Source organism: Tinamus guttatus, unplaced genomic scaffold (genome assembly GCF_059628265.1).
Source record: "Tinamus guttatus ecotype Peru unplaced genomic scaffold, ASM5962826v1 Tinamus_guttatus_pri_ptg000155l, whole genome shotgun sequence".
Taxonomy (NCBI): domain Eukaryota; kingdom Metazoa; phylum Chordata; class Aves; order Tinamiformes; family Tinamidae; genus Tinamus; species Tinamus guttatus.
Genome location: NW_028288689.1, coordinates 1,703,485 through 1,725,978, shown reverse-complemented (window position 1 = coordinate 1,725,978; position 22,494 = coordinate 1,703,485). Strand labels below are relative to the sequence as shown.

At 40.8% G+C, this 22,494-nt stretch overlaps 1 protein-coding gene across 2 annotated transcripts in view; it reads right to left on the bottom strand.

The window, feature by feature from the left end:
* Positions 1-7,267: 7,267 nt before the first annotated feature.
* Positions 7,268-22,494, bottom strand: part of HTR4 (5-hydroxytryptamine receptor 4) — a 109,110-nt gene continuing 93,883 nt past the window's right edge. Inside the window, exon 7 of one of the 2 annotated variants that reach the window (XM_088522607.1) lies at positions 7,268-7,355. In XM_088522607.1, coding sequence (XP_088378733.1) covers positions 7,268-7,355 — 88 coding nt within the window. Of the gene's footprint in view, positions 7,356-9,393; positions 9,495-22,494 lie in introns of those variants that run through there. The other variant, XM_088522609.1, reaches the window with a different exon arrangement.

The following is a 22,494-nucleotide window of genomic DNA, read 5'->3' as shown; positions in this document are numbered from 1 at the left end:
GCATGTATAGGCAAATATATTACTGCTTTTCTATTGCACCAGCCCCTCACCTGTTGCCTCTAACTTCAGCCTTCTGAAGTATTTATATAAATCATGTCCTTTTTGTATTCAGTATTTCTTCTCCTCTTGAACCCCACCGTAGTCTTGGGTGGGACGTTGCTGCGGGGCCGCGGACGGGGTAGCTCCTGTGCGCGGGGCGGCCGTGCACCAGCCTGTTGGCAGCCGCTCTGCTCCTGCTGGGCACGCGGGTGCTCGCCACGGCCCCGGCCCCCAGGGGCTCTCCTCGGCTTACGGGCTAAAAACATCCTGCTGCATCTTCCATAATGAAGAGTGAAAAACGGCAGTGGTCATGTCTGGGTTTGGTTGGGATCGCTGTGCTGGTAAAGCTTGTGCCGCCACCAGCCCGAAGGGGCCGAGCGGCAGGGTTGTCCTCAGGGGAGCTTTCTTTTGCAAATCGTTTTTAGTGTTGTCAGCTGCAGCGTGAACCAGATCAAACAACTCCCCTCTGCCAAAGTCGGGGTGCCCGGAAAGCTGGCAGGGAACGTGGCATGTGCTCCCCTGCACGGAGCTGCGGGGCCGGCTGCCGCGGCACCAGGGGACGCTGTGACCTGCTGTCTGCTCCCGTCCACGGGGAGGGAGCTGGGAATCCTCGTGCTGGGATCAGCATTCCAGTGGAGGGGACCAGGGAGCCGGGGGGAGCCAGGAGCTGTGTGGCTCCTGGGAGCCTCCCAGAGCTCTGAGCCCCAGCAGGTTACATGGCTGGGCTAGATGCTTTTTGAGATGCTTTAGTTTTCTGAAATTCAGGCGTAAATCTGTTAGCATCTTTGGGCAAAGAGAGGCTTAGCATGTGAAGTCATTCAAGTCACGAATTATGAGAGCTGCTTTGCTCTTGGTTTAGATGGGACTCGATTTTCTTCTTTTCTTTCAGAAACACTTTCCATTTCCTTGGTGGTGAGAGCTGCAAGTCTTTTCCATGACATGGGGTCATAACCTCTTCTTGAGCTTCTAAAAGCAGCCAAGAACTGCTGAAACAAATAAGTTGCCTTCCATCAGAGCTCTAGGTAACCTACGTGGAAATGGATCACTTCTTTTGATTTTTGAGCAACTTGTTTCTAGGAGGCCACACAAGTTAGTTGAGTGTATTTAGATGTTTAGAAGTGTGGTGTATTGTGTATATGTCCCAAATATTGACCAAACCAAAAAGTACTTCAATCTCTTAAAATTCACATTGATAAGGCATCATCTTTTACAGATGGCTGTAAGTCAATTCCATTTTTCTTAGGTCCTGCATATATCTCCAAAAGGTCACATGTAGCATATAGAGTTCTATGCCAGACTTACAGAAGCTGATGTAGATGTGCTAGTCTTGAGATTTTTTTTCAGCTTTATTTGAAACCAAAAGGTTGCAAATTTAGGTTTTAACAGATATAATCTTTTATGTCTGAGCTTCCCCCGTGCCTTCATTTTATTTCCTTTTGGGCAGCCTCATTCAATGGCCTCATCACACTCTGGAGGGCAAGAGAAGGATTCCACCTGGTTTCCAAGCTTTCCTGAGGAGGTAGGCCAGATGTGACAGACTTGCCTCATCCTACTGATGTCCAATCTGACACCTCGTTGCTGGTCCCCATGAGGAGGAGCAGGCTGCTGTCACGGGATAGGAATGGCTGAGCAATCCTGCTCTCTCCATCTTTCTGCAACAGAAAACTTAAGGTGGGGCTTTTAGCTTTGACAGGCTAGTGAGCGGCAGCTTTGGAATGAGCTATGAATCAGTTTGCAACCCCCTTCACAAACAATGATATCTGCACCTAGATATCAAAGCAAGCTGGTTGCTGCAGTTCAAAGACAGTTTTGTAAATGTTAAATCTGGTAGGTAAGGAAAACGGCAAAGGAAACTGCGATATTGGATAGGTTTTATCCTCTACTTCCTTCATAAATTTTGCCTGCGTGTGGCTTAAGGGAAAGCATTAAGTGGGAAGGATTGTCTTAGGTCAGCACTGGCTTAATAGTCTTCCTACATGGGATATACCCCTGTTAAATTTGTATGCTGATGAGGATAGGAATTTTGTCTCTGGTCTAACTATGGCTCTTTGGGAAGGTCCATTTTGTTAGAAGCAGCTGCAGATTCATTTCTATGCCATGATTTCTGTTCTGAGTTGCCCATCCAAGCAGTTAACGCGTTGTCATAGGGAGAATGGGACATTTGTGTATGAACCCATGTGTGCTGCATGTGGTAACATGACAGCCAAAACTCATCTATAGTCACAGCCACTGGAAAGTTTTCTTCAGCTCCTTGATGGAGCTACCTAGTTGAGATAAGCCTTCTCTATTGCAAAGTGCTGTTACCAAAAAAACACCACTAGCCTTGTGGGGAACAATTTCTGCTTCCTGTAGTATGATGTCTCCAAAGCAGGAAATTCAAACAGAAAATACAGAGAATATGGCAGTGAGAAAGGGTTTTCAGTGTTGAATTTTTTTTTTTCCCCAATGCAAACCCTCTGCATGTGTGCACCATGTTTCCCCTTCAGGCATACACTCATACAGGGGGATTGTAGTTTTTAAACAAGTCACGTGGAGAAAAGTCGAAGCCAGGCATACATGGGCAAGAAGTGAGGCTTCCTGCCCTTCACTACAACCGCCCTTCACCTCCAGCACTGTCAGTCCTGCTGCTGCTTCTGTGAGCCTGTTCTCAGCTGTAGGAATAATGTGGCAAGCGGAGTGTAGACACCAGGCTGTAGTGTAATGCAAATGGAGCCTGTTGCTTTATTTTTAAGCCTCTTTGGTAAATATTTTATTTTTGTACTTAGACAGGTGTCAGATTCTGCAATTTAAGCCACTCTGGTAAGTGTTTTATTTTTGTGCTTATACAGGTATCTAGATTCGCAGTCTAGACTTGTGAAATAATTGAAAAAGATTTTGAGAATTTATTGAAAGTATTTTTCTGATTGTTCTGCCAAGATACTGTTTCTCCTTTCTTTTCTAATTCACTGCCCTCTTCAAGGCTTAAAACTGAAAATATATTCAGTGCTGAAAGAACTGTGAAGGATAAATGTAGAAGGGACATTTCCCCATAAGGATTCATCTCTCTACACGGTGTTCATGAGCATGACCTGCTTGTACATTTGGGTTTCAGCCATAGCTCCCTGCATCTCACCAAGCGACACAACTGCTCACTGCCTCAACCACTGACATTTGCGGAGTGTGCATCATCCAGTTATTGCTTTATATCCCTCCAGACAGTCTTGATAAGCAGCTAATTAAAGTGTATGGCCTCTTCTGCACTCTTCCTTGGAGCTTCTGTTTCGTGAATGCAGCTCTCCAGTGGTGACGTGTTTATTATGCCTCTGAATTTCACCGTGACTCTGACTTAGTTTCTCTCTGAGTAAACAGAAGAGGAAAGACATGGAAAACTCATCAGAAGAAAAGATGCCTTTTCGCATGATGTTGTGTATCCTAACACTCTACACTTAAAGGAAAGTGGCCTGTAGCTTCTGTGTTAGGGTAAATTTTCAGTCTTCCTCTGGAAGTAGTTACCCTGTTCCTCTGCCTCCTCCTTTCATCACAAGCAACCTCAATGAGTCTTTGGCTTTGCATATCAAGGCACAGATTCTGCTAACAAATATCATGCCAGATCTCTGAATTGCTTCCTCTGGAACTTAGAAAAATATGGAAATACGAGAATACAAGTGTGTTGATAGGTCAGCCTTCTGAAGATGGTTTAGCAAAGGCCAGCCAGCCAATTTCTTATTAACAAGCTGTTCTGCTAGGACTTTATCTCTGGCCAGGAAACAGTATAATCAGTTGTAATCCAAGAAAACAGCTACATTAAACATCAAGCTTTACACTTCTGAGGCTTACTACATGCAAAGAATGAAAAACGTTACTAGAATATAAATGGCAATGCAATAATGCTGATGGAGGACTAGTGTATTTATGTAAGGAAATAGAATAGTTATTAGTTAGAAAATAGAGAGGAAAAGGAGGGAAGAAAGGAACCTTCATTTTTCAGTCAAATCCACTGGTATCCTCACAGTAATGGAGCAGCACAAAATTGTATCTGACTCCCTTTTGCAAATGCTTGTCTTGAGAGTCCTGCTGATATCAATGAAACATCAGTACAGGATAAAGGGGGAGCTGAGGAGGACACAGCCCAGGCAAGGAGAAAAAGAGCTCAGTGGTGATCTAGGAAATGTGAAGAGGAAGAGGGAAGTGCTTGGAGCAGGTGATGCAGTGCTGTTCTGGCAGATAAAGAAATGTTAGGACCCTGAATGATAGCCCAAGAGACACTCAGTATTTTCAAAGCACTGTGACCAGATTCTCCCTTGCCATTACAATTATTTGGGTGTGTGGAAAAACAGATATAACATATTCTATGACCGTGGTAGAATCTTATGTTTTGAATGAAAACCATGCAAGAAATGAGCATGAGCCAGAGTTTAATTTACATACAAGAATTTTTATTTTTAGAAACAGCCAATACATCACACCTTATTCAGCACAGGCGGAGACTCCAAAACCACTAGCCAGAATGGTCAATGGGAAGATGAACTCAGAAGCTACTGGAGCAGCTACTGTTAGAGAAGGAAGGAAACTGAGTGCTCGTTCTTTCCATGAGATGGTTTTTTTTTTATATATAGAAATACTGACTTACTAATGATGGACAATATCATTTGCTGGGTTCACAGAAGCATTGTTGCAATTATTGACTTACTAAGCAGTAGCTGCCAGATTGCTCACAACAGGTTATTTGGGGCTGACCATCCATTAGCCAGGATGACACAGAACATCAATGTTTGCGAATATGGTTTTGGAAGTGGATCCCTTTTTGTGTTTGAGGTGTTAACCATTTTGGCTGGTGCGCCAAGGATCCCATGGATAGAGCCTTCTGAACATCTCTCATGAATAAAACTCAGTGTTGAGAAGTTCATTTTAAATTAAGAAGAGATGTATTACTAAAGCGCATTATAGAGAAAAAGACAAAAAAGCAGAAACACAATACTTCAAGAACAACAGCTGAAACAAAGGAACACCATTACTTCTGCATCCCCCCCATGCTGCTGGTTTTACAGCGTTCACAGAAATCTTCACCAACATAGTGATGCCTTTTACTGGGGACAGAGAAAAGCATTTTTAGGATTTTCTTTATGAGATCAGATACTTGGAATGAAACCAAGACACACTCTTTTGCAGGCTTGCATGCCCAAATCCAGACAAAACCCATATGAACAATGCCATAGAGATGTAAATCATACAACTTCTGTAGCCTTGGATGATTTTTTTTTCCCCAAAGCTCTCAACAATGACCATTTTTTTACCCAAGGAAGTTTATTTTAGTAATAACTACAGAGTTGAGCTAATACTGATTTTTTTTTTCTGCTCATTACAGACGTGTCCACAATGATGAACCAAGAATTCCTTCAAACTCTTTATCTCACCTTCTCTTTTAGAACACCTTCAATTCTTTCCATCAACACAAATATTCTCAAGGATCAGTTCTTTATCTCTTTAAAACTGGTAGGGATTTTCTACATTAATAAGTGCCTAACTCCCTTTGATTAGTGCTGTTTCTGCCCAGTATTCTTTTGAATCCACAAGGAAAAGCATGAGAACCTTTATTGATGATGCAGTTCACAGTGGAAAGAATATTTTAAAGAAGTCAGACACCATGGCAGGGAAGTTCTTCTCATGCACATTTTTTTTCATACTGAGCAATGTTTTTGTTTGTTCAAACCAGGATTTGTTTGTTTGTTTGTTACAGTTAATACCTGTCGCATAGCGACAGAAACGTTACTCATTTTTATATATATATATATATATATATATATGTAAGGCTCCTGGGTCTAGAAGCCTCTAATGAAAAAAATGCACATTCCTGATAAAAAATAATAAATAATGTCACTCTTTTTTTTTTACATTAAAAATATCTGTACATGATTACAATGTAGCAAAGTACAATTTTGTCTTTTTAGGCTCAGGTGGCATCTCAGGAATAGATCTTCATCTAAAAAGGGTAGATTTTTATAGTCTTGATTCTGCATATTTCCCATTGCATGAAAATAGTTCTCCCAAAGTTGCTAAGTCTACAGCCTTGTCCACCGCTACCATGCAAAGCGGAGGATGCTCACAGGAACAGAGCAACATTTACATGCAGGAAGCAGCTAGAGACTGAGGTTTGTACATTCTGGTGCATACCCACAGGGGTATCTGAAAGTTGTGAAGCTTCTTCCCTCAGAGTTGGAAGAAAACAAGCAAATTAAAACATGGAAAACATTGTAGGAGTCCATCTCCCTAATGTAGCTAGAAAAGCTCTTTAGATGATTTTTCAAGATGGCACTTAGTGAACTGTTACAGACTGACTGTCTCTTGACCAAACTTTCTCCTCAGTAAGAATGCCCCACGTTTGCTCTGTTGAGGACTATGTCGACAATCTGCTGGGCTTTGAGGGCTGCATCCAGTCACTGGCCTGCAAGGGGCAGAGGACGGCCACAGTCTTCTGGCAACTGAGCTCTTGCTGAGCTCTGTATTCCCTGTTGGCTGTGAAATGTCTCTGTAGGCCCCTCTTCAGCTTTTCAGCCCTATGAACTTCCACCAATGAGCTTGGCCAGGAAGCGTAATAAAAGCATTTACAAAGAAATCTCTGCAGGGTAAGATGAGTCAGTGGCTCACACTAACCTTTAACCGATAACAATAATCAAAAAGGCAAATATTTCCTCTTTATTATCTAAACGTAGTGTTATTTCTCTCCTAACAACATCCAGTTGCATGTGAGTAAGAACTTGAGCAGATAAAAGAGACATTTACTTTCATTTAATGTTAGGGCTTTGAGCCAGGACTAGAAATCTTAAAGGTGACAAAACTGGTGCCACCAGATAAAGAGGTGGTCACAATACTGGTGCCACCAGATAAAGAGGTGGTTTGTACAAAGATACCAGCTGAAAAGAAGTGGCTGAAGTCCCAGTGGTGGCTTCTACCTATGTTGTGTCTTTACACTGACAGAAATCTCCTCGTTCTGGAGAGCACAAGCAGCAAAGTACTGATGCTGTAATAAAGTCCAAACAGCCTTACAGAAGAGTCTTCTCAGCCGTCCTGCTCCTCATAAACCTTCCCGGGCTTCCATCGATCTACGCATGGATGGAGTGGGGCATTCATAGAGGTCAGTGCAGGAGGTGCCATGAAAGTGCAGATGAGAATGAAACTGTCCAGGAATACCTTAGGGATCCTGTTAGGAATCTATTCCTTCAGCTGGGTCATTCCTCTTCTAGGATCTTGATTAGAAACAGGACTCTTGGGATTCTGGGTCATTGTGGATGGGAAGCTTCTCATGTTCCTGATGATGACCATTATATAAAACAGAATACCTGGCGGTGGGAAAACATACATAAAGATTGATTAGCACCAGTTAAAAAGTCAGACTTATCTAAAATGAGTTCTTGAAAACCCAGAATTACATCCTAAGAAGGTTCTAAATATCTAGATTCTACATTAATGAAAATGTGAGCCCCTAGTTTGCTCCATGTCAGGAAAACAAATACACAAATTGATTCGTTCAATATAATCCCTGAAAAACAAAAACCTGTTGTTTTTCATGTACCTAAGGTGCAGCTGATAACGACAGGAAATCCAATCAAGGAACTAAGAAGCACTGGTCATCTGTGGGTGGACTAAATTGAAAACACTTCAATTACTGTATTCGATGCAAGCATTTAGATAATTAATCACTTGAGACCAGCTTGCAAAATGAATGCTAATTATCATGAGACCAAGACCAGCATTTCAGCACATTTCCATTTACTAAAAATGTAGCCACTGTCTATTTTAGGGCTGGGTTTAGTGTCAATCCTTGTATGTCTTCTCAGATCAGTGCTCTCCAGGTTTAATGCCCTGTGGAGGTGTCTTCACACATGTATACTTTTCTGATATTTTCGGGTTTTGGTCATAAATGAAAAAAGCAGAATTCAGTTATAATGAACTCCCCATTATCTGTTTTCCTGTACTTCTTCTACCAGCCCAGTTCCTATTGCCCATCTCAGCATGACTTTCTGAAGGGAATGGTTGATTTAATTTGCTGAGAACATCCAGCTTTGTTCCTGTGCTATGAAGTGATGCACAATGCTTAGCAGGAATAAGCAGGTCTAAGGTGATAAGCAAAATTCCAGCTAACTGGAGTCAAAGTATTTTGCACATCTTTCCAACATTTCACGTGTAATCAACCTTGCTTGCAAAATCCCCGCAAGCCAAGTTCCCTCCCTTTGTAGTCCATTTCATTCACATTAAAATTGAACTATCCTCTGAGTAGGGCCAGGAGTAGTAAGCTGCAAAACTAACTGGAACAAGACATTTTTTTCCTTAGCCGAATGCATCTCAGAGAAATCAGGTAAGAAAATAATGTCTGTAATAATACTTTCCTCTCTGGAGTCTTACACTGACTTAACTATATTATTTCCCTTCATATCAAACATCCAAAACATACCTAAAATATCAGCGAATCAACAAAGGTTATTTAAAAGCCTCTATCAGTTCTCCTACTTTTAGCAGAGGGGAAAGTAGTAGCTTGAACCTTAGGGTATGTTGGTATAATCATTTGGAAAAAAAATATCAGGAGATGTTCCTATATATATTCAAAGATTATCTTTGACTGGATGCATATCTCTTCCCACTGAGTACACTTGGGATCCTAAAGTCATTGCTTATACTGTGCGGGATGTCTGTGGCAAATGATCTAAATACTCTACGGATGATCTATCCACTATTTCCAGTAGATCATGGATCAAAATGAAAGCTAGCATATAAGTTGCATTGCATGTCTGCATTTATCCCAGCAAATATTCCTGGGGAAATTTGCTTTCCAATGTACTAGGCGGTGTTTTTCGACATTTTCAGGCACGGTTATCTTAATAGGGCTCACTATGTGCAGATATATCCATTGAATATCTTACCTCAGCACTCCATCACTTTAAATAATGATCATAAAGCTTTCTAAAAGTAGTAGCAGTCACACTAGTAGTACCAGTAAGATATAGATTCAAGACAAGAAACAATAAAAGGCATTTTGCATACAACACTGAACAGACACTCCGAGCAGATGACTATGAAGCATACAAGTTATATGGTAATTTTAATTTTATAGACCAAGTGAGACATGGGACATTTTGTGAGGTGATCTGTCAAGGAAACCTGTAGCAGGACAGTATGTCTGCTACAAATGGCAATGCAAAAGACTACTTGCTTGGAGAACAAGGCAGACACATTTCAGAGCAACTCACGGCTTGCTCAGAAGCAGCACAGACTGATTTCATAGAGGACACCCAGTCAGACCTTTCTTCTTCTCTTGTAATCAGAGAGCAGTTGTGCAAGATCAGCAATGTAGCAGGTGGTGCGTTTGTTACAAAGATGCATGGATGCTAAAGAGAAGTCCAGGAGATGTCCCCAAACCTCTCGTGGCAGAAAGCGTTTGTCTGCAGCCTCTAGCAGCTAGCACAGCACTTCCAGATCTTTACCTGCAGGGAGAGAGGACTGATAGGAGAGGAGGAAAGAGCAGAGGTATGTGGGGCTGAGCCTACATAGAGGGTGTGATGGGCATGCTTGGGCATGAGATTTCCAAGAATCTTATCAAGATCTCCAGGAAAGGAATCCTCCCCTGGCAGGATGTTGTGCTGCAGGTGATTAGTTTTCCCCAAGGTTCAAAGCAAGTTGTCAGTCACACGGTGGCAGTTCAGCGTCAGCTAAAGGACAGGATTATGAAAGTATGCTTTTTCTCATATCACTGCCTTAACTGATCTGCTCTTTGCAAATAAAATTAATTTTTCAGGCACTGGTATTGACAGGAAGAGCGCTCCCAGGTGAGCTTTACTTCAGGAACCCCAGTGCACTCCTGGCCATTCAGCTCATGCCCAACCAGGCACGAGGCACAGCAGGATTCATCCTACCAGCCGCAAGCAAAAATCAGCACTTGTACCCTGAATGTGTCGGCTAAATGTGTCAAGGAGGTTTGAGTAGGGATACATCTGAGGAAGCTGTAATCTGTGAGCTGAAAAAAAAAAGGCTTAAGCACATGAAATAAATTATCTGCAGCAAATGAGTTGTTCAGCTCTCCTCCTACAATGAGTTTTGCCAACCAGCTCAATTACAAATAGAGTCTGTTCTGTCTGTCCGTCTGCATTTGCCTCCTCCCAGGGCTGGGACAGGAGTGTTTCTGTCACTGCACTGGAGAGCATTACTCTGAGCATGAACAGCATCACCCAGGAATAACGTCCCATAAAGAATAGGCACTGCTGCCTATAAAGAGACCCTGCCACTATTCGTATTCTTGCCAAGTGGTATTTTAATTGTGCTGATGACCAGTTTGGAGATAATTGGTTCTCTATCTCATGCTGTTTCCGGCAGTCCAATGGGCTCTTTAATTAACTGGTTGAATTAGCTCTCAGCACAGCAGAGAGAAACTGTTTGGTTTTACCCTCAGGCCCATGACTAGGACAAGAAGGTCCAGCGTTATATCCTGTGAACTCAGCAAGAGCTGGGGAGAAAACACCATTGGGTTATAGGAGCAGTTTGTAGTCATCTGACTTTTGCTCCCTACTGTATCCCCCACACTAATTTGTACAATCCGTTAAGAAGCAAAGCCAAAAAATTGCTGGTCTTGGACTTCTCCAACTGTAACGCAGAACAGTCACCATTTCCGCCGAGCATGAGGTTCTGCTCAGCCCTCTCCTGACGCACAGAGCCCCTGGAGCTCAGCTCTGTCACCATTTGGAGGTCCCCTGGCATTGCCTGTGCCTGCCAAACTGTGAGAAGCAAAGACAGGATTCACTGCCTGGACAGATCTGCTTGGAAAACTGCTACGGCCACATGATGAAGCTGGCAGCATGTCAGCCGGGAGAATGAAGATCTGAAGGCAGAAATCATAGAATCATAGAAGCTTAAGGTTGGAAGAGATCTCTAGGGGTCATCTAGTCGAAGCCCCCTGCACACGCAGGGTCACCTAGAGCACGTGGCACAGGACTGCGTCCAAGCGGGTTTGGAAGATCTCCAGAGAAGGAGACTCCACAACCTCTCTGGGCAGCCTGTTCCAGGGCTCTATCACCCTCATTGTTAAGAATTTTTTCCTTAAGTTCCTGTGGAACTTTTGATGCTTCAGTTTGTGGCCTTTACCTCTAGTTCTGTCGCTGGCCACCAGTGAAAAGAGGCCAGCACCATCCTCCTCACTGCCTCCCTTGAGGTACTTCTAGACACTGCTCAGGTCCCCTCTCAGCCTTCTCTTCTCCAGGCTGAACAGGCCCAGCTCCCTCAGCCTCTCCTCATAGGGCAGATGTTCCAGACCCCTGATCATCCTTGTAGCCCTGCGCTGGACTCTCTCCAGCAGCTCCACATCCCTCTTTGTCCTGTGGAGCCCAGAACTGGACACAATACTCCAGATGTGGCCTCACCAGGGCTGAGTAGAGGGGCACGATCCCCTCCCTCGACCTGCTGGAGACGCTGCTCTTAACGCACCCCAGGATCCCATTGGCCTTCTTGGCCACGAGGGCACACTGCTGCCTCATGGTCACCTTGTCATCCACCATGACACCCAGGTCCCTCTCTGCAGAGCTGCTCTCCAGAAGGTCGGTCCCCAGCCTGTCCTGGTGTCTGGGGTTATTCCTCCCTAAGTGCAAGACCTTGCACTTTGTTGAATTTCATAAGATTTCTCACTGCCCAGTTATCCATATGAAAGAAATAATTCTGTAAAAATGTCAAAAAGGGAAATTTTCACTTAAAGGTTTTTTTTTTTTATGGGAAATCTCTTTTGTCAATTGCCTGCATTTTAAATCAATTATTTTAAATTAAATCTAGCATTAAATTTCAAAATAAAACAAATAATGATGTGTAACACTGATCAAGCAAAATGTTTCATTGCACTCAGAAGGATTAATATTTGATTGAACTGATTTGAGCTTGCATAAGATTTCCATCCTATTTTTGCATCACTGGTAAACCAAAAATTATCCCAACAAGAAGCCACAAGAAGTGGAAAAAAATTTGAAGAGTTACAAACTCTCGTAGGATCTGTAAAGACCTTACTGTATGCAAATGCTGAACTCCTCAGCTTTTGTATAGACTCATTCAGTTTACAACCAGGAGGTTTCACAGAAGATTGGAGTAAAAGTTTAATGGGAGAACAGAGTATCAGAGAAACATGCTGTTATGAAAACTTGCTTGCTAGGTCAAAAAATAATAAGCTTCAAAGTAAAACTAGAGTGGTGTAGAAAATGTTTTTCCCTTTGTTCAAAAGTTTTCAGAACTGCAAATCTTTTCCCTGTTTCTGATCTAGAGCAGGTCTGCAATTCCTCATGATGGAAAAAAAAAACACCACGAAGCAGACTAAAATTAATGTTCAGGCCTTTTCCTCCCTTTTGTCAAAGTGACTAACCTAGCCAATGTGTCACTGGCAATTTTATATGAGCGAGCATTCATCTATCTGCTTCTCTTTTAGGTTTTCTCCTTTTTATCCCCACTGCACTGTAATTGCCCGAACTCTAAATGAAATATAGAATTGAAACAAAATATTTCACAATAATTTTACTTGCTCATTTTTAACTAGGAACTTCACTGAGAACCCTAGGAAACTCTCAGTCTCAGTCACTGCATAGCCAGTTTTCACCTTTGAAGGCTGTAGTGGTGGTTGAAAGGCAGCGGGGAAGGGCAAAAGACGGTATAGAAATGCTCTGAATGTAAGAAGGAATTATGGTGTTGGGAGGCAGGTCCATTCCCTCACTTCTCACAGGACAACAGCTTTCCACCACTCCAGCCAAATGGCTCCAAATTGATTCCTACCAAGTAGCACTTCAGATGAAGAACTGTTTCTCCAAAGTTTTCCTGACCAGCTCTCATGAAAATATGTTGAACCACCCAGAAAACATTAATATTTCCAATTATTTATACTGTGCACCATTGACTTTTCTATCTCAAGTTTGCTGCTAGTGAGGTCAGTCATTCGCACATTCTTCTCCACTGTGGAATTCTGCTGAACCCTGTGCTCATGTCACAGCTGTGGGATGCAGGTGATGCCAATTGCTGTGATGCAAAAGAGCAAAGCCTTTGGCCATAGGAGAGCTGCAAATAGCATTTCTGAAGAGCTCATCTCAGGACAGCCCTCAGGTTTCCTGCTAAAGAAGGTCTGCCTCTTGCCATGAGGGAATCTCAAAGTAGTCTATGTGGGAGGTAAGCACAAGTATTCTGTCTTTAACGATGGAAACTACCACTATTGAACCTAGCTGATAGTGCACATATGCCAAAGGAGGAGAATGTGAGTATAAATCTTAGCAGCCTGGAGACACATACTAGTAAATAAAGTAAAAGTGAGTAAAGAACTCACATCTCTCTTTATAGTTCAAAATTGTGTTAGTCCAAGTTTTCTTTTTCCCTGCATTTTTTTCTGATAGGGTTGGCACAGCTGCAGAACTCTTCAGCTCTTTCCGATCTGGAATATATATGGTATTCTTATTGTGGCTTCACACCCAATGGTGTCCATTTCAGGCCTCATTTTTTTTTCCTTCTCTTTTAAATAGACTTATAGAGACAGAAAGAATAAATAACTGTCTCCTACATCAAATTGGGATTACAGCTAACAATTGCTTGGCAGCCCAGAGTAGGTTATTTTAATGAACACGCTATTCTGGAATAAGTCTTTGACCATCTGTTCAGCTCTGTAATTATAAATGCAAGCCACCTAATTCACAAATGCTCTATGAGAGAGAGGGGGAGAGAGAAAACAGCTTACGATGACTGTGTTAGTTACTCCAGACACTGAAGCATCTGCTTACTTTAGCCTGTTTCAGGAACAGGAAGAAAATATTCTTTCAATTCTTTATTTTCTGGCAGTCCTCTGTAAATGGTTATCTGTAGGTGATAGAGACAGAGTAAGCACAGCATATTTTCTAGCCTGTGTCATGATTAACCATGTCTGTGATGGAAGGACCCAAAAGAGACTAGCCTGAATCACAAGTGGCCCATGAAGAAACTTCGAGAATGTTTTGGAAGAACAGAAAGGCATCAGCAGTGTAGGAGAGTGCTCTAGGGCTCCAGGAGCTGGAGGTAAGTACTGCAGTGCTATTATCTCCCTGAAAAGATGCTTTTGGCTTTTTGAAAAAACTTAAAAATCTTGGGAAACAATCAGAAAGTTGAGAAAAGCATCAGAAACCAAGAATTTCTGGAATTTGTAATTTAATCTGTGATAATTTTCATTTTGAATGAGTGAATCTTTGGGGTTTTTTTTGTCTGAAATGCACAAAACATCAAATATGAGTGAAATATGTTGCTTTGCTTCCATATTGTGTAGAAAAATGAACATGTATATAAACCAAATTAATCGTATGTTCATGAAACATTTGGTTTTAGTACAGCCACATGCTTAAACTTTTAAATTATCAGTGAAGAGCTGTCCCTCTTTCATAAAGAAAATTTTTCAGACTCCACAAAGCTTTAGTAACTCTACTTTCTGGGCCAAGTGACTCATGCTTGTAGCCACTAAATTGAACTTCCACATTTTGCCATCAGTAAAAGAATCATTATAGCAAGTTAGAAACACCCACCCTCTCAACTGAACACCATTCCTGGGGCGAGAGGGAGCAGTAAATTACAAGCTCCTTCTCTCTTTCTGTTGATATATATCAATGCTGCAGAACAACTTACTTTGATTTCATATTCCCTGCTGCAAAACTAGCAGTATATCCATCGCTTCCAGGATGAATAGCTCCTGTTGTTCCTCTGCAGGCTTTTTATTTCTTCTTGTTTCTGAGACGAGCAAGACGCTTGCAAGGTTTCCTAGCAATAAGGTTCAAGTTGATGCTACATCATCCTTGCGCTATGTCTGATTAAGCTCCTTCAATGCAGAGCAAACCAACACGTTGCCAAAGGTGAGAGTCCTGCAGGTCTGGGTCCCATCACCAAATCAGGACTGTGCTGTGACCTGTTTTTTTTTTTTTTTTTCTAGTTGGTGGCAAACTCAGAATTTCTTTTCTAAACAGATGGGATACCAATGAACTTAAAAAGCAAGTGTAAACCAAGCAAATATACGAGAACTGCTCCAACTACTCCACAGGCTGGAGGAAGTAGGATTTAAGGCAGATGAACCAAAACTTGATGGTGCAGCTGTCACTGCTGCTGCTTCTGCAGAGCCACCTATGATCACCTCTCCTTACTGCAAGCTGATAGAGCCCCTGAAGATGATGATTATCTGATTAAAGACCTTGGAGTAGACTATTCATAGAATCATTATGAATTATAGAATCATTATGGTTGGAAAGGACCTTTAGAATCATCAAGTCCAACTGACTCACTAAGCCACCTACTGCAGTTCTGGCAGAAAAACAACCCACCAAACACGGTCAGTGTCTGTCTGTCCCCCTTGCTGCCAGGGACAGAAAGACACAGTAGTATGATGAAGATAATGAAATTTGTGCTCTGCAAAAAGCCTCAAAGTAGGGAACTTCCTTTGCCTCCATCTGACCATCTTTTCCCTGGGGAAGGACCATGTGTCTTGCTGGGTAAAACCCAACGAGATAGTGGATTTGATGCCTCAGGCAACATCAGTCTCTCATCAAACAGAGAATATTTCTAAGTTCCTAAAATGCCCTAGTCAAATTTGAAGGCATGGTTGGCCTGCCAGGGAGTTGTTGTTTGAATATATCTATATCTATATATATATATATAGTTTAAATAAACACGAAAAAATAAACAGTCTATGGACTATTCCTCTTGCCCAGATGATGCAATCATTTGGGAAAGCATGGGTAAAATCCACAGAAATATCAAGTGCAATTTCCCATTGCAGCTGAACAGTGAACATCCAGATCTCACAAAAACATTTGGACTGCAAAATTATTTAGATGGATCTGACAGCAATGTTGATTTTTAAAGTTCTTTGTAGTCAAATGTAAATACAAATTTGTCTCTATCTCTTGACAAGTGTTTATTTTTTTTCCGTTCTTGAGCAGTTATGCTGAATATGTTAATTGCCTTTAAATTAAATAACGCTGTTCAGACCTTGTGAGCTGGAAGTAACCACTCATCATTCTTTATTAAATTTCAGTTAGAGGTTTCTAAAACATCTGTCTTCAGACAATATAATCCAGCCTCTGGTACATTTTATAAGGCTTCTACATGCATTCTCAGTCTTAAAATTAGCAAACAGTTCTCTTGTAACCAAAGTGTTTGAGAAAGATAGCACTGGAAAGAAGAAGAAAAAGTCTTCCTTTGCATCTGTAAAGTCATGAAAAACAAAGAAAGTATCTACCAATATCCTTCATTTTCTTTTTGTTCCATCACTTCTGGAGAATGCTTGCTTTAGTTGAAGTTCTGTTCTCTCACTCTTACAGACCAGCTTTGACTTTTACTCTCTTTAATTAACTGCAATTTGAGGACGTGCTCCCAGGCATCTCAATTAGACATGGGTCAACGGCATTCCTGGTGCAGTTCTAGGAAACTCATTGGAGTTACATGAGGGAGGTCCTCGCCTCCGAAAGTAGAAGTGTAAAAATAATGCGCGTTGGATATGTGACTGTAATGACAGACAAGAAGAGATACTAATTTGGGTTAACATAAAATAGAAATACTTTTCTTCCAGCAAAACAAAATGCCCTTTCATTGACTTATTTTTCTGTTTACAGTAGGAGGATATTTTATTAGGAGGATGTTTAATTCCATTTAAAAGTGTATGCAAATAATAAACTGAAATATGATTTTGAAATATAATGTCAAAACACTCAAGCATCCTATTTCTCTTTTTTTGCTTTCACTTTCACTGAAAACATTCACTGAATTTGACCTAATCAATTTGTTTCACTGGAACTGCATAACTGTTCATTATGTCCTTTTTTTATTATTATTAATTTTATTGCCAGGCTCTATTAATGGATTTGGTCTAAGGAAAAAAATATGGAAACCCATTAAAGTTGATTTAATTTCCACATCTTAATTTCTACTACCCCTTTATTCAAAAGACTATCCTTCCATGAATGAAGGAAATCGTGTTCTCTCAGGTAGGTTGCTAAACACAATGCTCTGCTTGACACAGGAAATAGATAGGAGGGAGACTGATTTACAAAAGTAACTAACAAGGAGTCTGGTCTGAGTCAGCCAAGGCATTTCACATAGGTCAGCAAAGAAGCAATGACTGAAACTCCAAAGAAAAACAGGGCAGAAAGAATAGATCTTTTTTTGTATGCCATTATATATGGGTACTATTTAAAACCTTTTGCATGATGTTATAAACACTCATTTTGCAACTGAATAATGAAATCTTAAGATGATATTTGCATTCTTTATAAACATCAAAAGTTAAAAATAGGAAGATGACTACAACTTTTTCAGTGCTAACTAGATAGACAAATACTGAACAGATACAAATAAAGACCCACTAAGTTTTTCAGTTATATTTTTACAGAAATTGTTTACAGAAGATGTCTAGGGACTTAAGACAACTCAAGAATGCAGAGGTGGCTTTTCCAGACATTACTTTTTGATCATGGGCAAATCACGCAATTCCTCTAACCCTTATATTTCTATGTATAAAGCAGGGACAATACTACCTCCTGTGTAGGTCTTGTCCTTAGATTTCAGGTTTTTTGGGAACAAACAATGTGTCATTACAGACATGAAGAGTGCTTGGCACAAGAAGTCAAAACTAGATTCAAATTTTGGGTGCTTGAGTAGCAATAACTTATCACTTGTGTAAAAACAGTTTCATTAAAAAATGTCACAAATACTTTCCAAGACAGCGCAGTTTACAGTTATAGAAGAGGTATTCTGTTTATTGAACAACTTCTTTCCTCCACTAAATCCTGCACGCCCTCGCAGCCTGGGAATATCCTGCCTCTGACTCTGATCGCTGACCGTAATGATGTTCTCAGCCTGGCTAAATAGGAAAAAAGAGATAACTGAATATAATTTGGTGCCTCCTGTTTTACCCTGGGTAGAGCCACAGTAACTAGCTTCCAGCTGGCTTAGTATAATTTGGCAGTTTTTTTTTTCTTTTTTTTTCCAAGACTTGATTTTTTTTTTCCATTGCTTTCATGGGTTCAAAGTGGAGATTGCACTGAACATTCATCTGAGGTTTGTTGTTGAGCAGCTATTAATCACAACATGGATAGGTTGCTAAGAAAGGCCTGAAATTAAAATTATTTTAAAAAGGAGTAGCAAGACCTCTGCTTGAAACTTGGAAAATGAGAGCTATAGAATGTGACCCCCATGAGCTGCTTGTGTGGCTTGTGCCTCTTTCTGTCTACAGGTTTCCTAGCTTCTATCGTATAAACTGAGTCCTGAGTGGAGCACACAGCTCAATAAGTTGAGTGGTTTGACATGAAACAGTGTCATAGTGGAGAAAGTTAACACTTTAGGAGATGATCACCAAGTCTCTGCTGCGAGACAGGATCACTGGTAGCTGTGTGGCCTTTCTAGTGCAAGGTCAGTTGAACCTTAAATAAACCAAATATTCATGTATCCAAAATGTACTGTAATTGTCCTCTGCTGTCTCTCTCACCTGAGAAACAATGTTCCTATGAGAAAAAAGTTTCCTCTCCTCAAGTTGATAGACTTCCACTGTTGCTGTCCCAGTGCTCCAGTGGCTCCTTGATTAATCCCAGTCTCCTTTTCATGTATAAACAGGTGCTTGTGCCTTCCCAAGCTGTCAAAAGTGGCAGTTTTCAAACCACAAAACTCACTTAAAAATAATCAGCCTCATTATACCGTTAACAGTTTTGATTCTGTTAGAATAATAGCTACCATGTTCCCCTGGCACATAACAAATGCATGTCACACTCTTCCTCTCTTAGCAGCTTGCTTCTCACCTCTTCCTGGGTGAGAGGATGAGACTGTCAGTCACTCATATAGAGAAAAACACCCAAGTTAAGCTGTGCGAGTGAGAACTGCCTCTGGGATTCCTCTGATCACCTCTACTGCTGATGAAGGTGGCTCACACACCCAGGCTCTACCAGCTGGATCCTGCCCACCAGCTCTGGGGTACCACGCATCACTCTGGAGACAGCCAAGTGAGTCTGAACCAGAAAGAACAACCCACCCAACACCACGGCTCTGTTTTGTATAAAAGAATCCCTTGCCTTCATGGCAAAATGTCAACATATGCTGTAGTATTTTTAAAACAATACATATATATATGCATATTTTATTGAAAGCTGCTGAGGCAATCTTAGGAAAAAGCCTTGGATCTGGTGTCAGAGAGAAGCAGGTTTGGAGGGACACATCAGCCATGAGGCTTCCAGGAAACTTTTCCTCATCCTAACAGTGTAAAGGAGGCATTAGAGACTTAGAGAGAATATTGGCTTCTCCAAACCAGCTCTCTGCTGATACAGGGCTGTACCACGTGCAGTTTCAGTCACCCAAAAAGGCTATTCCACTGCATTTCCCTCAAGAGATTATTCTATATACTAATAGACATCATCATATCAGGCATTGCTGACAGTCTTCTTCCTTAGACTTGTTCTAAGTCCCATCTTAGAGATTTCTCTTTTCCCAGCCTTTTTATGTATTTTTCTCTTTCGGATGTTTCATCTGAATTATATTTATCAGGTTCCCTATTTTGCATTACAGGATGTTCTGCTCAACTTTAGCAAAAGGCCTTGGACTATGGATATTATGAAAGATTATCTGTGGCAAAGACTGGTGATGAAAAAACAGGATGCACACAGTAATTAAGATGATGGATGTCAGTCCAGCGATTTTGCTTTTTCAAGCACAGATTCACAACATTTTAATAATGTTATAATGTTGATGTATCTGCAAGAGAAACAGAAACTTGGACACTGACAGGAAGAAACACAGCTAACTTTAAAATTGATGAAAGAACTACTTGTGTTCAATGGTCGAAGTTCATTTTTTAATTATAAACACCAGGGAAAACAAGCAAATGACAAAGACAAGCCTTTCAGTGCCATGGTGCAGAAGGTAGGGACGTTCCTCTTTTTCTCATGTTGACTCTATATTTCCATTTCTCTCTCATTAAGCCTAAGTTTGATATTACATTATATGCTCTAATTATCTTCAGGTTTTGGCCTACAGTTCATTTATATGCCATAATTATTGCAGAATTCATAAGAGGCCCAATGCCTACAATTATGCAAGTACTAATAGGTCTTGGGAAGAGCTCAACTATATTAGAAACATACATCATCAGGTTAAGAGGGATTTATAACTATCTACAGGTAGAATATCTCATAATAGACTTATTTTTTAAGTATTTTAATTACTAAAATACAAGGAAGAGCAATTAAGAAAATTCAGATGGAAGATAATTTATGTTCTTCATAAATGTCCATTTTGCAACTTGCATAATTAGGTATTTCATCTACTAGAAAAAATACAAGCCATTTGTCAAAGCTATAGAATTAAATGGTAACAAAAGCAGTTGAAGCTGTTTTCTTATGCAATGTAGATTTCACAGTTCTCAAACAGTTTTCAGGCCAAAGACCATCAGCCATGAGCCCTGAGACTAACAGAGGGTTAAATTTGTTCCGTCAGTCTTTAAGAACCTTAGACTTTCTGCATGTCTGGTAGAGTCAAACAAACACCTTTTTGGTCAGAAAGTCAGATATTTGCTTTCTAACATGTGCCACAGTCTAACTGCAGCTATGTGGGAAATGTGTAACTCCTCTCCAGTGAAACTATCTAGTAAAAAAATGACAATCCCTGTTTGAAATCTCCTGAAAAAAAATCTTAACCATTCCATGCACCTATTTTGTGTGTGTAAAAGCAGAACTTTTTTTGTGTGAGAACAAGAGCTTTTATAAAGAACTATGTGTCTTATGACAAAAGTCTAGTATATGCACATAGTTGACCCTCAGCACTGGCTTGTTTCTAAGTAGTAAACTATCATAAATTTCCTCACAGCAACTGAGGCTCAGATGCATTCCCTCCTGCTCTGCTGCCTGTCAGGAAGTTTTTCTGATTACTGGGGGAAATATCATTCTTTCCTGCCTCTTGTAAGGCCTGTTCATGCACGTGCCAGGATATTGTCTATGGTGGTATATCTTGGTAGCCTCTAGATATCCTGAAAGTAGAAGCTGCTCATATCTTAAAGCATCTTTGCATTCTGATGATAAGATCTGAAAACTGTTTTTCTTTCAGGAATGGAAGAAAGACACAAAACTACAGTATTAAACTATAATTAATAACAAAGATCCTTGATGGTGCCCTTAGCATTTCAACTCATATTTACTGTGTTTTAGGATAAGCTGTAGTGTCATGTAGTCTCATGAACTTAGGCTAAAATTTCTTTGGCTGAAATAGCTGCTGCCTTTTCTCAGAAATTCATCCTTCTTCCCAGGAAGGACAAGTCATTTAGCACAAGCTCTGATCCTCCTCCTCAGCCCCTTCAGTGTCAAAATATTGCTTCCTTCTTTACTTAGAAGATGACCTTCCTTGCTATCCTGTTCATTTTCATGGGCATTTTCATGGTGTTGAATAGGATTTTGCTTTTCTTCTTTAGCCTCCTTAAAGTTTTTTGATTAATATTTTTATGATTTGCATTAATTAGCATTTTCAAGTCTTGAGACTGCTTCTATGTTACAGCTTCCTAGGTATGAATCAGTAAAACTTTATACTACAAATTACAAAAAGTATTAATTAACTGTGAACATAACTGGACTTCTTTTGTAAGTATCTTATTAGGATTAAATGCCGTATTATAGATGGTGACTTTAGAATGGGTTGTTAATGTGAGTAAAATCTCCATGTTCTCTGTATTCCAACCTTGGTTTCATAATGCACGCTTCGTTTTCCTGTGATCCACTAAGAGCAGCAGACCCTTGGTGCTCCCCATCCCTATTCTGCTCCGTGTATAAATGCCTAACTTACAAACCTTTGTTCCCCCATCACATTCATACAAAGTTGCTCCTCATTTTTAGCTTGGATAAAAGTGATACCAAAATAAGTCAATAACTCCATATTGCTTAGGGGCTGTGTTTTCATTCCTATGTCGTTCTTCAGGAAGTATGAGGCTTCATTTGCTCATCCACTTTCCCTGCCAAGTGCTATTTGGCTGTTTAGATAGTTTTGAGGAATGTGCTGAGGACAGGAGGTGCCTTGATGGCTCTTCATTTCAATATGATTCAGAGGTTGCAAAGTCCCCATTTTCTCTTAGCTGTATTTCCAAACATCCTGTGATGATGGTCTGCTATTTGACACAGCCTTTCCAATCTCAACAGGACTGTTCCCGAACACCTACTAGCAGGACTGTGTATGTGTGATACCAGACACTATCCAAAGACTCTTCTGCAAGAGTCAGGAGATAAAAAATCTAAAGGGAGAAGGGCATGACTGTAAACACTATTTTTTTTGTTGTTTTTGGTTTGTTTTTGGTGGGAGGAGCAGGGAGGGATCCAAGAATCTAGGGAGCCCAATGAGAACTACATTCATTCTTGGGTCTATTGAAATGAGCCATAGACAATTGCTTTTCAGATACTCTATTACACAAAATCCTTGTAGCATGGTATTTAGGAGCTGTGTTGATCA